Source organism: Lissotriton helveticus, chromosome 5_1, assembly GCF_964261635.1.
Source record: "Lissotriton helveticus chromosome 5_1, aLisHel1.1, whole genome shotgun sequence".
Lineage (NCBI taxonomy): Eukaryota > Metazoa > Chordata > Amphibia > Caudata > Salamandridae > Lissotriton > Lissotriton helveticus.
In genome coordinates this window covers 1797621711-1797639180 of record NC_136065.1, presented here as the reverse complement: position 1 = coordinate 1797639180, position 17470 = coordinate 1797621711, and the positions used below count along the sequence as shown (strand labels likewise).

At 46.9% G+C, this 17470-nt stretch overlaps 1 protein-coding gene across 2 annotated transcripts in view; it reads right to left on the bottom strand.

Moving 5' to 3' along the window:
- Positions 1 to 17470, bottom strand: part of PSMD11 (proteasome 26S subunit, non-ATPase 11) — a 473607-nt gene that overhangs the window by 336946 nt on the left and 119191 nt on the right. For both annotated transcript variants that reach the window (XR_013594972.1, XM_078645110.1), the window contains exon 4: positions 135 to 206. Coding sequence is in view for 1 of the 2 variants with exons in the window: in XM_078645110.1 (XP_078501236.1) it covers positions 135 to 206 (72 nt within the window). In the remaining variant the exon portion in view is untranslated. The remainder of the gene's footprint in view (positions 1 to 134; positions 207 to 17470) is intronic.

The following is a 17470-nucleotide window of genomic DNA, read 5'->3' as shown; positions in this document are numbered from 1 at the left end:
GACAACTAAAGTTAAGTGCCGATCTCAAAATTATGGGAAAACAGAATGGTTTAAGGCCAACTATGCTATTACCCTCTCTTAGAAACAAAAGTATCCCTTTGATGTGAAACGAAGGAATGGATGAGAGCTCTTACCTCCAATGCCTGGCGGAGAAAGGTTCGCTTCTCTGATTTGGCCCACTCAATGCACTCTAAACACAACTCGACCTTCAAAAAAACAAAAGAATGCACTAGTCAGAAAGGGACAGACAACTTAATACGGTTGTAATTGCTCTGATCGATACAAGGTCACCTCAACTGTAACATGGCTCAGGTGCTACCAGTGAGCTGAAAACGGTCAATGGCCGGATTTTTGCTCTTTTTTTCAAATCCTTTTCTTCAACATAAGTGTAAATATTTTAACAATGCTCTTGTAACATTTATACATGAGTGTGCAGTAGCCAGCAGGGATTTCCTTCGAAGAATATTCATTCTTGTTTCTAACAGACATCCAGTATTCTCTAGGGGTCAGGTCAGTGAAACATTTACAGGCAGCCTGCACGTTTGCTTCACCTCTTCACCATCTGTGGATCAAGGTATGCAGCAGAGAAAGTTGTGATATTTATCGAGAAAATGGCACATAAATGATGAGGCTGCTTAGCCAGTTCGCTTATCTACTTTTACTGGAATGTGGTGGGGAATAATTATCTCAATCCTCAGTAAATGTATGCTCACTGCAGGGTGCACACAGAACTGGAAGGGAGCAGGCACAACGGCAAACCTTAGTTATGTCCATGAGCCTAAGAATGATAACTTATGACCCACTGCTCCTGCCCCGAAGATACCCGAGAAGTGTAGGATGCAGAAGAAATGCTTTATATTCATGGAGATGGTCCGTGCACTGTGAGAAAGGTGGAGGTATTCAAAGATTCCAAAAATTACTCTGCTGTGCTATCAGTTCCTAAAAAGGCCCTACTTAAATGCAGCATCCAGTGAGGACAAGCTAAGTTATTGCCACTAGGCGATTTTAGCAGGCATACATATTTTGTGGTTTGCATATTTACTAATTGGTCTTTCTTTTCATTACTTTATAGCACTTTCTGCATGGCAACAGGTGAACCACAAGTAGCCAAAGAATACCATGCCAAACAAGCAACTGCACACTAAGTAACCTGGCTATTAGCGATAATTGGGCCAGCCTAAAAAAGCACCAAGATCAAGTTAAGACAAGGTGGTGCTATGGCTGCGAATTAAATTTGCAACAAAAAAAAAAACAATGAAATTCAAAGTTATGGTTAGGAGCACAATCTATTCATAACAAAAACAGACAGGAACACCAATGCTAATGGCTTCAACACGATTTGACAAATGCAATTATAAACGTTGAAAATAATATTAAAGATGAGTTTACATATACTACCCTTAACACTACAAAACACACTACTGTGAATGTAGTATTGGTTTAAGTATGCATTGTAATTTAATTGTCATTTTAAATGTGAATAGCAAACAAAATAAATATTGTAATGCTTGATTTGGTGCGCTAGTTATGGTTTGCAATGTCTGTTGAGAGCTATGGATTTTCTATCAACCATTACTTGCAAATTTCAGTGATTATTAGGATATAATTTGCAACTATGACTCCGCTTTCATTGTTTTTAAGTGAACTTCAAAGTTTTTTTGATCTTATACCACATGCATTCAAATGACCAAGGGTTGCCACGCAACAGTAGAAAAAGTTGCAACGGAAGTTGATGGCAGCAGGAGTAGCCTGTGGCACACCTGTGCACCAAATCCACTGCAAAGGCCCAACCTCAAAGCACATAGCCTAAGGCAGTAAGCAGCACGGGTTGGTCATGGGGCTCTGCATAAGCCCAGGCCCACTAAATCTGTTAGAAGCAGCATTCAATGCTAAAGGAAGGAATGGTTCTGCAGTAATGGATTATTGGGTAAGCTTTGTTTGGAGGTTTCCATACCTCATTTCCACTTCTCCTGCACTGCTCCTTCTTGACTAGCTTTGTCTTTTCATAACCTCGCTTTATCAACCACCCACTAGTGTATCAGTTGTCGTTTCAGAACGTGACACCTCGCTCTTACAAACGAGGGAATTTACCCTCACCCCCTTTCAGCAAACATTCAGAATGATGTTTACAAATGCATTGGCAAATAAGACTCAATTGGAAATATAGTATTCAGTTTCTCTTTCAGCTTCCCAAGTGTTATTAGACCCTGATGTATGGTCCCAGGATTTTCTAGGGGATTTAACGGAATGTACATGTAGTTACAGCAGCACTCCGAGAAATGACTTAATGAATGGTTCTTTTTCCGGAGTCATCTACATTTTTAGCCTGAACTCTGCTTCTACAATTGTATTAATCCTGGTTACTGGACGATGTTAGATCTTTTGTTTAACCTCTAATTATGTCAGTACTTGCTGTCTATTACCGTCATGTATTTACCATGCTATTTTAATTACCTCTGTGGCCAGTGTATTTGCATAGTCTGTTTATAGTTTACAACGCTGAGTTTCCTATAAAAGCCACCAGCACCAAGACTTTGGTATTATAGCAGGGTGTCAGAGTGACAGTCGCTTTGCAATCTACAATGGATTAGTCTGCAATCGAGAGATATCCAGAGCTGGTGGCGAAAGATAAATACATTAATTATTCGTTGATCAAAAATCTTCGGCTCATTTCCCACACTATTTATTCTTCTTTACTATTTTACTTTCGCTCTTTTCCCAACTTTGCTAGCTTCTAAGGTCATTGTGTACACGCTTCCCTTATGTATGCTCATTTATACCTGCATAGCAATGTTAAGGGCACGGTGCCAAACTGGGTTACAACTACTGTACTTATTCCAATGTTTTTGTTAGAAATATTTCATTTAAACATGCATTGGCAAAGTCAGTAGGTCTAGTGCAGTCTGCCACCTTTCTGCATTACCAGTGTTTGTGACAGTTTTTTTTTTAAGGGGACTACTTTGTGAAAGGGCAGAATGCACAACATAACTATACCTCTAGCCCCAGTCATGTACAGTGTTATCAATGATGTCAATTCAGATGTTGCAGTGATTTTATCAATTCAGATGTTGCAGTGATTTTATCAATCAAGTCAAAGAACAGGTCATTAGTGATGCAATATGTAAGGCGATCAGCAGTGCGGCCGCGCGTTATAGTTACTTACGGCCAAGAGTTATATTTACTTGAGATAACTGGTGAACTTCAGTAGATTTGTTAGTTTCAAGCATTACGTTTTGATTGAGATTTCCACCTAACCAGGACGCACCCTTAACCTATGTTTTTGAGCGCTTTTCTAAAGATAACATTCTTTTTTTTTTTAAACGTAAAACATTATTTCAATTCCCAACTATACCGTCAGCTAAATCTGTGTTTTTCAGTGAATTTCTATGTTCTTTAACGTCAAGCCAGATGCCTATCAGCGTGCAGGCACAAAAAGGTGTCCAATCCCTACCCCTACTGCAGCACATGGCTAACTATGTCATGTGACAATATAAAAGGTGACATTTTAAGTAAGACAGATAGATCGGACTTTTCCAAAGGGTCACAAAACACAAATATAAAAGTAGGCCTAGTGGCTTTATCAAGGGATCAGCGCATGAACATAGGTAAAGCAGACCAATTGTCTTTGACAAAAAGTCACCAATAACTAATCAAATGTATACTTTATAAATTCACACACTGCAATGTTTATTAGTGATTACCACAAAACAAAATCTATTCAATAAAACATTTTAAAAAAAACATTAACATGACTTTGAACCTTTTTTTTTTTAACACATTTTCCGGGCCACAAAATGTAACTACAGACCCCACCATAGGGTGCCCCCTACACTCCAGCTGAACAGCATACAGCTCCAGCTCAGAGTGTTTTGAAAATAATGGTAAGCTCTCCAGGGGTTATAGATTCAATGATCCAGAATACTTACTGTGGTTTTTTTTTAATGTTGCTGGGGGGTTGCTCTGCTCCCTGCAAGTCTCCACAACATTAAAAAATGCTTGGTGGTGCCACCTTCCCCTTCCAGGTGCACTAGCAGGATCAAAAAATATAATTTAAAAGCCCTTGCAGGGCATTACGGTGCACTCTAACTAGGCAATGAACAACAAGTGAGCAGCTCAGGACGCTCATTTTTTAAATTTTTTCATTTAGTGTCCCTGTCCCACCTAGGACACCCACATTTTATGCATATTTAGGCGCTGCAGGACATTGCAGGTGCTGGCAGCGCTGGCCATTTTTCTTTTGTGTATGCCCCGGAGCCCACCTGTGGCACTCACACCATAAAGGCACCACGATCCCTTCAGGCGTATTACTGCCTCTTCAAAGACTGACCTGAAAGAGTAGCATACAGAAAAGCAGTGGCAGCACAACAGAGCTTGTACTCTTTCTAGCTTCAGAATTTGTTGCAAGAAAGCAGGCTCAGAATATTTTTCTGTGAGTCAAACATATAACCAAGTCAGCCCACTGGTGTTAGTGCGTACCTCCACCAAAGGCCACAACATGGTACTGCTAGGACCTAAGAAAACGAGTTACTTACCTGTAACTTCAGTTATCCAGTATTGGTATCTTTCATAGATTCACATGCTTGAATCATCGCCGCCGTCGAGGTGGGAGTCTCACGGTACAAATAAAATATATACATAACAGTAATAAAATATCATACAATAGGAAAATAATGGACAGTAATGAATATGCTACTTACCAGTATGCATCTGTTCTTGGCATGTAGGGCTGCTAACATTCATATCTTAGCATTAGATCGCCGCCTAGTGTTGGGCTCGGATGATTGCACATTGTTGTCCTGGAAGAGTCTTCGAAGTATCCTGAGATAGGTGGCTCCTCCCCTGGACTACAGTGCGCATGGGCATCGGCTCCATCCCCAGATTGTTTTTCGCCATTGTGGCAGAAGATGGAGTGAAAAGTGTAAAGGATGTCCATGCTAATGAGTAAATACAATAGTATATCTGCAGCTGCGACAGGCACCGGGGAGGAGGGCGGGCGATATGAATGTTAGCAGCCCTACATGCCAAGAACAGATGCATACTGGTAAGTAGCATATTCAGTTCGAGGCATGTGGGCTGCTAAATTCATATCTTAGCATAGAATACATAGCAGTCCCTCCATCAGCGGCGGTTGCCCGTGCCAGCTGCAGAAACCTGAAAAAGTGTTTTGAGAACAGCCTGTCCTACAGCAGCTTGCTGTTTGGAATGCACATCAACACAGTAGTGTTTTGTGAAGGTGTGTGGTGTGACCCACGTGGCTGCTCTGCAAATGTCCTCTAAAGGAATGTTCCCCAGGAAAGCCATGGATGCCCCCAGTTTGCGTGTGGAGTGCGCTCTGGGGGGTATTGTTAAAGTGCGCTTTGCTTTTTGATAACATATCTGGATGCACTTAACAATCCACCTGGCTATCCTTGCCTTGGAGATTGGGTTGCCTTTGTGTTGTGGTGCGAAGGCAACAAAGAGTTGTTTTGTCTTTCGAAAGTGTTGTGTTCTGTCTATGTAGTACATCAACGCCCTTCGTACATCTAATGTATGGAGCATCCTTTCCGCCACCGTTTGCGGGTTTTGAAAGAATGCTGGTAAGTCAATGGTCTGGTTTAGATGAAACTGTGACACCACCTTAGGAAGGAATTTAGGGTTAGTGCGTAGCACTACCCTATTTGGGTGAATTTGAATGAATGGCTCTTGTATTGTGAGCGCTTGCAGCTCACTGACACGCCTCAGAGACGTAATAGCTATAAGAAAAGCCACTTTCCACGTAAGGAATTGGAGCTCACATGAGTGCAGTGGCTCAAATGGTGGTCCCATCAGTCTGGTGAGAACGACGTTGAGGTTCCACACCGGAGCTGGTGGTGTCCTTGGGGGAATGACTCTTTTCAGACCTTCAAGGAAGGCTTTAATGGCGGGCACTCTGAAGACAGAGAGGTGCTGCCTGTTCTGAAGATAAGCCGCTATGGCGGATAGATGTATCCGAATGGAAGTGTACGCCAGATTGCACCTGTAGAGATGCAACAGATAGCAGATGATGTTGGGGATAGATGCATCTAGTGGGTTGATGTCATTAGATGTACAGTAGATGACAAAACGCTTCCACTTAGCAGCATAGCATGCTCTAGTAGTTGGTTTCCTCGCCTCCTTGATGATGCTCATGCATTCTGGAGGTAGGTTAAGGTACCCAAACTCTAGGACTTCAGGAGCCAGATCGCCAGGTTGAGCTGTTGCGGATCTGGATGCTGAATTTCTCCATGGTTCTGCGTCAAAAGACTGGGCGTGAGGCGCAGTCTTTGATGCGGTACCACTGAGAGTTCGAGGAACGTGGTGTACCAAGCCTGGCGCGCCCACGTTGGAGCAACCAGGATGAGGGTCATCTCGTGTTGCCTTAGCTTTCTTGCGACCAGCGGTATTAGGGGGGCTGGCGGAAAAGCGTACGCAAATTTGCCTGACCAGTTCATCCATATCGCATTTCCCTGCGACTGTGGGTGAGGGAACCTGGCGGCAAAGTGTTGGCATTTTGCGTTCTCTTTTGTGGCAAACAGGTCTATCTCCGGATGACCCCACTGCTGGAAGTACGGGTGGAGGACAGATGGGTGTAACTCCCACTCGTGCATTTGATGGCTGTACCTGCTGAGCAGATCCGCCATCTGATTGTCCTTCCCTGGGAGGTGTTCTGCCATGAGGAAAATGTTCCTCTGAATGGCCCACTTCCACATGCTCTGAGCCAGGTGAGACAGCTGTGGCGAGTGGGTGCCTCCCTGCTTTTGGATGTAGTACATCGCGGTCATGTTGTCCGTCCGGACTAGCACGACCTTGTTGCACAGATGTACAATGAAGGACTTGAGCGCCATGAAGATTGCCATCAGTTCCAGATAGTTGATGTGCATCTTCTGTTGTTGCGTTGTCTATAGTCCCTGCACCGTGAAGTCGAGCACATGAGCTCCCCATCCCTGGAGAGATGCGTCCGTTGTCAGGACAATCTGCGGCACAGGCTCTTGGAACAGTCGGCCCTTGCAAAGGTTGTGTGGAGTCCACCAATGCAGAGAGTCGTATGCCCGACTGGTAACCAACACTAGGTCTGTGAATTGGCCACGAGCCTGTGTCCACTGATTCGCTAAGCACTCCTGGAGCGGGCGCATGTGTAGACGTGCGTGAGGGACTATGAAGATGCAGGAGGCCATCATGCCTATCAACTGCATGAACACTCTCGCTGGCAGCGAGTGTTGTGGCCTGAACCTTTGGATCAGGGCCTGCATGCTGTCTATCCTGACTTGGTTTGGCTGAGCCATGGCCGTCAGGGTGTTGATCGTTGCACCTAGGAACTGCCGGACATGTGCCGGCTGAAGGTGCGATTTTGGGTAGTTTAGGGAGAAACCCAGATCGTGAAGAAGGTGAATTGTAGTTGACATGTCCGCGGCGCACTGCTGCTCTGACTTGGCTTGTACGAGCCAGTCGTCTAGGTAGGGGTAGACATGGATGTTCTGCCTCCTGAGGTGCGCCGCTACTGTCGCCAGACACTTGGTGAACACCCTCGGGGCTGTTGTGACTCCGAAGGGTAGGACCTTGAACTGGTAGTGTTTTCCTTGAATAGTGAACCTGAGGTATTTTCTGTGTGACGGGTGTAGTGGAATATGGAAATACGCATCCTTGAGATCCAAGGTTGCTAAGAAGTCCCCTTGGTTTAGCAAGGGAAGAATCTGTTGCAGCGTAAGCATGTGGAAATGTTCTGATAGTATGTACAGGTTGAGGGGGCGTAGATCTAGAATGGGTCTGAGAGATCCGTCCTTCTTTGGAATAAGGAAGTACAGGGAATATACCCCTGTTCCTTCCTCTCCCACCGGCACTTGCTCGATTGCTCCCTTTTGCAGCATCACCACTACTTCCTGCTGCAATAAGAGCAAGTGCTCTGCGGACATAGGCCTTTGCCTTGGCGGGATGTTGGGTGGAGTGGACTTTAATTCTAGGCAATAACCATACTGGACTAGTTGTCGCACCCACCTGTCTGTGGTGATGTTTTTCCAGATGGGCAGGAACTGCTGCAGTCTCCCCCCGACAGGTGTTAGGTGGTCGGGGGGCAGTGACAGAGAGTCACTGTTTGCTTGGAGTAGAGGAGCGGGGGTTGTTGTTTCCTCTGCCGCGACCTCTGATGCTGTTATTCCTGTAACCTCCCTTGTTCTGTTTTGTGAAAGAGGATTGTGCCCCACCTTTCGAGAACTGGGATTGTTGACCCATTTGTCCTCTGGTGACCCCACGTGCGCCTGAGCGACGAAAATTGCTGCCATGAAACTGTTGTGACTGCAGGGCCCCCATGGATTTAGCAGTTTCCGTGTCCTTCTTTATTTTCTCTAGGGTGGTGTCAACATCTGGACCAAACAGACTATCAGGATTGACCGGCTGATTAAGAATTGTTGTCTGAATATCCGGTTTAAAGCCTGAGATGCGTAGCCACGCCTGTCGTCTTAGCATAACACTAGTGTTGACAGCCCTAGCAGCTGTATCTGCAGCGTCAAGCGCACACTTGATGGCTGCGTTTGAGATGAGCTTCCCCTCGTTAATGAGCAGTTGTGTGGCTTCCTGGAACTGTGGAGGCAGGTGTTGTACAACCTGTTCTAGGGTGTCGTAGTGCGCCCTATCGTAACGCGCCAGGAGCGCTTGTGTATTGACGATGCGCCAAAAGTTTGCTGCCTGTGCAGCTACTCTTTTGCCCCCTGCCTCTAGCACTTTGGACTCTTTATCCGGGGGAGGAGCTTCACCCGTTGTCTGGGAGTTGGCACGTTTCCTGGCATTGGCAACCACAAGAGAGTCCAGTGGCAATTGTCCCCGGATGTAGGCGGGGTCTGCAGGTGCAGGCCTATACTTCTTTTCAATGCGAGGGTTGACCACTCTCGCTCTTGTAGGCTCCTTAAAAATGTCCCCAGCATGTTTGAGGACACCTTTTAGCATAGGAAGTGTTTTTACTGTCCTTTCAGAGATGGCAAAGGTGTCGAAAAGGAAGTCTTCCTCAACTGGGTCGGCATGCATGTCCACATCATGATTGGCTGCCGCCCTTTCAAGTAGTGCATGAAAGCCTGCTGAGTCCTCAGTCGGGGATGCACGTGCATTAAAGAGCTGCGGGTCCTGGCCCACACCTTGGGTGTTCTGGTCACCAGTGTCATCGTATGAATCCGGTTGTACATCAGGTTCATCGATAGGGAAATTGTACTGCTCATCCTCATCATACCCCTCACCCACAGAGTGCTCTGGGGAGGGAGTAGGGCTCCGTCTTGGAGGAGGCTGGATTGGTTCCGTGAGGCCTGAGGCGTCAAGGGGCACCCTCTTTTTCTTCAGTGGGATGATGTAGGAGTCCACTGGCTCCGAAGTGATTTTCCTTTTATAGAGGGTCAGCTTGCCTATTGCAGCGTCGATGAAATGGTCTGAATCGTCTTCCGATTCGAGTACCCGACGTGGAAGAGGGTCAGCCGGCGAAGAAACTTGTTTCGGAGCCGATTTTGTTGAAAACGCTTTCGGCGCCTCCTTAGGTGGCAAGAGAAAGAGGAGTTTTCCAGAAGGCTTTGCCGGAGTGTCCTTTTGCGGCTGCGGCGATGGTATCGGAGCCGATGGGGCAAAGGCTTTCTCCCTGATTCTCTGCAGTGACTCCGCAATGAGGGACGGTTCACTCCCCGTGGGTTTCGTCGCCGACAAGGATGCTTTGATCGGTCCCTCGGATCCGACGTCTTTGTGGGCCTTGTGCGCTTTGGGCGCGGAACCCGTCTTCGGCACCGCCGATTCTTGAGGCTGGGGCGCAGACTTCTTGTGCGTAGCCTCTGTGGAGCCGACCTTGGCGGGCTTGGACGGCGTCGTAGCCGCTGATCCGTGCCGACCATCTTTCTTGGAGGACCCCTCCTCGGGCATCGGTTTCGATTTTGCAGCATCGGAATCGACAGACTTCTTCGGCTTCTGCGGACCGGAGGTCGACGGAGCCGATGGGGTGACGGGCACCGTTTTCTTCACCGGCACGGCAGTCATCTTAGGGACACTCGAGTCCTTAGGTTTCAGTTTCGTTTTCGGGTCGGCCATTTTAGGTGTCGTCGATCCCGACGGTTTCAGTTTCGGTTTCGAAACAGTGTGCCCAGCAAGTGAGTCCGTAGCCGGGCCTGAAGGCGGGGCTGTGGCTTGCGGCAACGGGTCCTGGGTAAGGCCGACAGGCGATCCCGTGTCCCGGTCGGTATCTTCGTAACCTTCGGGGCAGAGCTCGTCCCCCGAGCTGTCTGCCGCGGCCCCATAAATCTCATCGTCGTCTCCTACCTCTTCGACGTATTCGAGGTCTTGACCCGCGACTCAGTCGTCGTCTCCCGGATCCGCTTCGACCTCCGTCTCCGGTGGGGAGATTTGTAGATGGTGACCCTGGACCTCTTCGTCCTGGTCGCCGAAGATGTTCTCCGGATCCGGGGCCGCTTGCCTAGCTTCCAAGCGCACCGCGCGCCGAAGCTTGAGAGTTTTCTTTGATCGGAACTGTGCACAGGCCTTGCACTTTCCGTCGTCGTGGTCAGGCGAAAGGCACTTGTTACAGACGGGGTGTAGATCAATGTGTGGGTACTTGGACCCACAGAGCGGGCAGTACTTAAACGGGCTCCGCTCCATGTCCGAAAAGGCTTGCAGTCGTGTCGCGATGAGAAGGCCTCAAAGTTTAGAGAGCGAAGAAAACTCCGCTTATTCCGGCTCCAAGAGACGGAAGACTCGAGACCGTGCGCAGACAATACCGACGCAAGAAAATCGAGGCCTTTTGGCCGCTAAAAGTTAGTTTTACTTGGTTCCGACAGTAAGACGTCGAGACCACATCCGAACCCAATGGCGGAAAAAAACAATCTGGGGATGGAGCCGATGCCCATGCGCACTGTAGTCCAGGGGAGGAGCCACCTATCTCAGGATACTTCGAAGACTCTTCCAGGACAACAATGTGCAATCATCCGAGCCCAACACTAGGCGGCGATCTAATGCTAAGATATGAATTTAGCAGCCCACATGCCTCGAACAATCACTACACAAGCCTATCCTTGTCTTCTTGTAAAAAGAACCAAATCTGAAACACAGCCAATCAGGCTCCAGTACCCTCTAGATCACTCCACAGAGAGGCAAGTGCCTCAGATTTTCGTAGCACAAGTGACAGTCAGTATAAAATAGCAATAAGGGAAGCCTACCCGGGGTGGAGGGTGGGTCGCATGTGAATCTATGAAAGATACCAATACTGGATAACTGAAGTTACTGATAAGTAACTCGTTTTCCTATCCAGTATTGGGGTATCGTTCAAAGATTCAAATGCTTGAATCAGAATAGCTAGCAGTAAAGCCCTTAGTTCCTTAGCGGATGGTGGGTATCATACAGACCACATTAGACACCTCGTAAAACATATTTGTAAATATACTTATAACATATGCCATGCCACATGAGAGAGAGACATTAGGTGTAATGAGAGAAAACCAATAACCTTAACAAGTAAAAGAAATAGCATTTAAACACATGAAAAACAATCACCTCTCAACTGAGGCTTACCTTCTTTGAAAAGTTTGCGTAACACTACTTGACCAACAGCCGATTCAGCTTCTGTAGCCAGATCCAGACAGTAATGCAGTTTAAATGTGTGCATATTTTTCCAAGTTGCAGCACGGCACATGTTTTCCAACGGCACTCCGGCGAAAACCACTGCTGATGATGACACTGCTCTTGTGGAATAAGCTTTAGGCTGCACGGATAGAGGATTTCCATCTTTAGAATGGCAAAATTGAATCGCAGATGCAATCCATCTGGCAATTGTTGATTTCGTTACAGCTTAACCTGGTTTCTGGCAAACATAAGATACAAACAATTGATCTGATTTCCGGATGGATACAGTTTGTGATAAATAGAATTTGAGGCACCTTTTAATATCCAAAGTGTGTAGAGCCTTCTCAGCCGGGGTGGAAGGACTGGAAAAGAAAATATGTAGACTAATGGGCTCATTAAGATGGAAAGACGATGGAACCTTTGGAATGAAGGTAGGATTCGTTCTTAGGAGAACATAGTCATTGGTTAATCTTAGGTATGGGTGTTTGATGGCTGAATTTCGCTGACTCCTAGCGGAGATAAGCGCCAACAAAAGAGCAGTTTTCAGGAGAGAGATTTAAGCTCAGCTGTGTGCACAGGTTCGAATGTGTGCTTCATGAGCTGTGCTAAAACCAGGTTAGGCTTCCATTCAGGGGGAGGAGCTGTGATGGGTGGAAAAGCTCTGAAGAGACCTTTTGAAAACTGCTTGACCAAACAGTTAGAGCAGAGATGAGCCGCCAGTAGAGCGCCTGTAAGTCAAGATTGCGGCCAGATGCAGCTTTACCGATGCGAGCACAAGTCCAGACTTAGCTAGTGAAAGATGAGAAAGGGAAACCTTCTCCGGAGAACAGTCCAAGGGATGTGTATTATCACAGCACCACGTGAACAGAAACGTTTCCATTTTAGAGAATAGGTTTTTAGAGTAGAAGGAGCTCTAGCTTTTGCAAGTATGTCCCTAGAATTCTACGGTAAATCTAGCTCTTAATTCAGTGAGCTCAGAAGCCAGGCATGAAGCTGCAGAGGGGCTGGACGTGGGTGGAGAATCTGGCCCTTGCTCATTGTTAATAGAGTCGGGAAAACTGGGAGAAGCTCAGTGAATCAGTGCGGACGTGGCAACCATGGGGCAATGAGAATCATTCAGCACGGTTCTATTTTCAGTTTTCTTAGAAGCCTCAGGAGTAACAGAAAGGGGGGGGGGGAACATAAGCAAAAATCTCCGTCCATCCCATCATGAAGGCATTTCCCCAAGAGCCCTTCTCTGGTTCCCAGCTGGCATGGAATAGGAATTTCAGATTGGTCTTGGAGGCAAAAACATCCAAGCTGGGTCTGCCCCACATCTGGAAAAATGTGTTCCACGACTGACTGGTCCAGCTCCCTATTGTGGCAAGAATTTGGATGTTCTGTTCAAAGTGTCCGCCAGAGTGTTGTTTACTCCTGGCAGGTGCACTACCTTTATAGTAATGAGGTGAGAAAGGAGCCACTTCCATATGTTTTGCGCTTCCTGAGAAAGGACTTGAGAGCGGGCCCCCCCTAGCTTGTTTAGGTAATGCATGCAAGTGGTGTTGTCGGTTCTTATGAGAACTGAGGACCCTTGAAGTCTGGGAGAAAAGACTGCAAAGTCAGAAATATAGCTCGAAGCTCCAGGAAGTTGATGTGCATTTTTGACAAAGCTTTGGACCATTTCCCTCTTATGCAGAGATCTTGGAGGTGCACACCCCATCCTTCGAGAGAAGCGTCTGTAGTCAAGATTAATTCCAGTGTGGGAAAAAGAAAGGTAAGCCCAGTCAAGACATTATAATAATCCACATTTGTATAGCGCACAATCACCCGTTAGGGTCTCTAGGCGCTGGGGGGCCGTCGGGAAGATTAAGCGAGCTATTGCCCAGAGTCACATGGTGCTGGGCTAACCTGCCGCCGGAGCCGGGGATCGAACCGTGGTCCCCAGATTCCAGCGTCAGTCGCCCTGGCCGCGGCGCCACACCTCTCCCATTGCTTGAGCGTTGCCAACAAAGCAGAGCTACCCGCATAGCCCGGGTTATCCTGACCAGGTGGTCGAACGACCCTGTTATTTGAAGCCACTGACTGTCCAGTTCTTCTTGGATAGGTCCCATTCTGAGACGGGAGTGAGGAACCAAACGGATTGCAGAGGACAACATCCCGAAAAGGATTTAACTTCGTCACAGAATCGAAGCTTCTTTTTCGAAGGTCTGATGCTAGAGAAACCAGATGTGATTGTCTTTCTGTGGACAAGAATGCTTTGTCCTGGAGAGTGTCCAAAACTGCTCCCAGAAACTGAATCCTTTGAGACGGATGAAGAACTAACTTTTGGGAGTTGAGAGAGAGCCCCAGGGATTAAAACATGCGAAGGCAGGGAGCGTTACCTCTGAGGCCTGCCGGAAAGAAGGAGCTTTTATTAGCCACTAGTCCAGATATGGGAAATGCTGCAGGCCCTGCAGCCTCAGATGAGCCACAACCGGAACAAGGCATTTTGTAAAAACTCTTGGAGCTGAACGCAGGCCAAAAGGGAGAACCCTGAATTGAAGATATGCACCTGCCACAGTAAAACGGAGGAACTTTCAATGTTTGGGGTGGATCGGGATGTGGAAGTATGCATCCTGCACATCTAGTGTTGTCATGAAGTCTGCATGGTCTAGGAGTTGCAGGTTCTTGAGGAGTAACCATGCGAAAGGATTTCTTTTGCAGGTATTTGTTCACCTTCCTTAGATCCAGGATTCGTCTCCATTCTCCCAACTTTGACTAAAAAGAAACTGGAGTAAAACCTCTACCCTCCTGAGAGCAACGCAAGACCGGACTCAACCCACCGAAGCGCTCCATCTCCTCGAGATTAATTCTCCTGCCTAGGATCACCACGGGATCGGCACCAAGACTTTGCCGCCTGATCCAGTGACTGACCTCTGACTGGCTCCGGACCCCCTCCACCACTGGATGCCCGCCAGCCCTGGTGAATTCCATTCCCACAACCTCCGCACAGTTCCAGACTGGGCTCCAGTCATCAGACGCCCATGCACTGCACCCAACCCAGTCCTGATGATGATCCAGATTTAAAGTGGATCGAAACGCCGTCGACCGTTCAGCGCGAACATAGGCGCTCCAGACAAAGTGGTTCAAGAACACCACCAGCAAATCATATCCAAACGAACTTCCAAAGCAATTTTTTAACCACATTGTGTCATCTATTCAATGTATATATTTAGCACCAGTCACTACGCGCCGTCCTCGCTGATTATTGTCACTTGAGTCGGTACCGTGTTTTTCACTCACTCACACTGAGCACCAAGTACAATTTGGGTTGCCAATATTTGTATATTGCAGTGCTGTAACTGCAAATTGCCCTGCTTATTTTCCTTCCTTTTAATACCTCTACATTAAAAATGATGCCACGAGCACATACAGTAATCAAACAGTCTCCTTACCTCCTTATGATAATGTTGTATGCATATCTTGCCTAATTGTCTTTGAATTATACCAGTTGGTATATCATATGCTATTCTCATACTCCTGAGAGCAAGGCACTGTCTCTACAGCTCCTTTTTGTAGCATACTCCTTGCCTCTTTCTTAAGAGCTAGATGTGGTTGATGCTTCTTTGAAGGTGGATGTCTAGGGTATGTCCAGTTTTGATTATGCCCAAAACCCACTTGTCTGAGGTCAGTTTTGTCCGATTGGCTTAAATGACGAGAAATGTTCGGTGTCTTGGGGTTGAAGCGTGGCCGAACTGTTGCAGGTGGTGGGTGGGGAGAAATCACTGCTTCCTACCATTATTTCTGCCCTGTTGGGGCAGTTTCATCCTGTTCAGTTGTCTGTAAGCAGCAGCAGGGGGTGCTCTGTAAGATTGTTGTTGCTGCTGCTGAAAACCATATCTGCCCTGGTAAGTTTGGGGTTGGTACTTTTGGTAACTTCCACGTAAGGAAAAAAGACCCTCTGCCATGGGCGCCTCGAAAAGGAATTCTCCTGTACTGAAGCGTACCTAGGGCTTTGGCCCTGTCTGTGTCCTTTTAAATCTCTTGTACAGCATCAATGTGCTTTCCAATGAGCGCGTCCCAATCAAACAGCAGAGGATTTTGTTTTGTATCTCCAGGTGGAAAGTGGTAGATTTAAGCCAACCCTGGCGATGGAGTACCGCTGCTCCAGCCAGTTGTCAGAAACCTAGGGAAGGCTAAATCCATGGAAATGTAGATTGTTTCCGATGCTGCCGTTTCCCCTTCCAGGAGAATATTTCTCGCCTCCTGCTACTCTGGCAAAAACTATGTATGGAGCAATATCTGACCACATTTGGCAATCATACCTCACTAGGATTGCCAAGGAGATAGCGGCACGAACGGAAGCACCTGCTATAGTGGTGAATCTCTTTCCTATAGTATCGAGCCTCTAACCATCCTAGTCAGGAGGTGCAGTAATCGGTATCAATGGATTTCTCTATCTGCGCTGAGCAGCCTGAGAGATGACAGAGGCAGGCCTAGGATGACCGGACAGGCATGCAGGTGCATCATCTGGGGCCTTATACTTTTTATCAATCCTGGGAAGAATTGCAGGTACGGAGAAAGGGTTCCTCATAATCTTGGCACTCTCTTCCCAAACATGGTTGATTATGGGAATGGTGCGGACAATTTTCTGCTCTGATCTTTAAAATCATAGAGAAAGCAGTCGGACTGCTTAACAGGCATAGGGAGGTGAAAACGTGTCGTTGCCCTCTCCATGATGGTATGTAAACTTCCAATGCCCTCCGGAACTGGAGATGACTGTAGGAAATACATAATCCTGCCATTCATGCATGGTTGTTGGTGATTTAGGGAGTTCGCACTCTTCGGCGACTGCATCCTCGTCGTCATCTTGCACTTCTTGGCCTTGTGGTGCAGGTAAAATATCATGAGACCCAGCAGCTGGAACCGATGAACTTTAAGTATACAAGAGAGATGGAGAAGGCTGTGTTTGAACGGGATCAGCTGCAGTTGGGAAACTAGTATGGAAGTCCTGTGTCACAGGCATCTGAATCACAGGTTTCTGACGAGGCAATAAAACTTGAGGCCTTGGCACGGTTTGGTAAGGTTCATAATATTCCTCTTCCTCATACTCTCTGTATTCCACATGGGGCTGCGTGAGCCCATTATCCTCAGACTCCTCCCAAAAAAATGGCTAGGAGCCAAGGGAGAAATTTATGATGTCATGGTAGTAGCCTCTCGTAGACTGAGGCATACACTATAATTTAAATGACAAAATAGGAGTTACTTGTAATGCAGTGGGCCTTTTCCGCATGATAGTCGACGAGATGACCGTGGACAGAGACAGCTGAAGCTGCAATCACGGTGGTCAGCCTTGATGTAGTCGATGGAAGACTCGTCGATGTCCGCGTTGAAGTAGTGGTCAACGGAGGAAGCGTAGACAAGAGTGGGACCATCGACGACAGAGGAGAAACCGTAACCGTCGGTGGTATCGTCGAGAGTGTCGTCAGAGGCAAGTTGATCGTCGAAGGTACAGTTCTTCCCAGTCGTTCCGTCAACTGAGATAGCGTTGACTAACTCTAAGGTGGTTTTATCAGAGTCTTTTTTGACGACTACGATCTGACAGACTCTGACCAAGTCCTGGGCTGTTTCAATGCCATTTTAAGTGGCATTTTTGAGTTTTCAACTTCTCTTTTTTAGAAGCAGAGTGGCTACCCTCATGGTGAGACTTTTTAGATGTCTTTCCAGCTCTTTCAGGTAGATCGTCAGATCTATCTCTCTTCTTAAACGCTGGGAGGCAATCACTATCATCATCTTCAGACACCACCTCAGATCTCACTTTCAATTTCTCCAGCCAGATCAGTAACCTGCCTTCTCTGTCCTTTAAGGTCTTTGAGGACAAGATTCTACAAAGTCTACAGTTCTTGACCTTATGAGAAGGATACAGACAATATATACACTA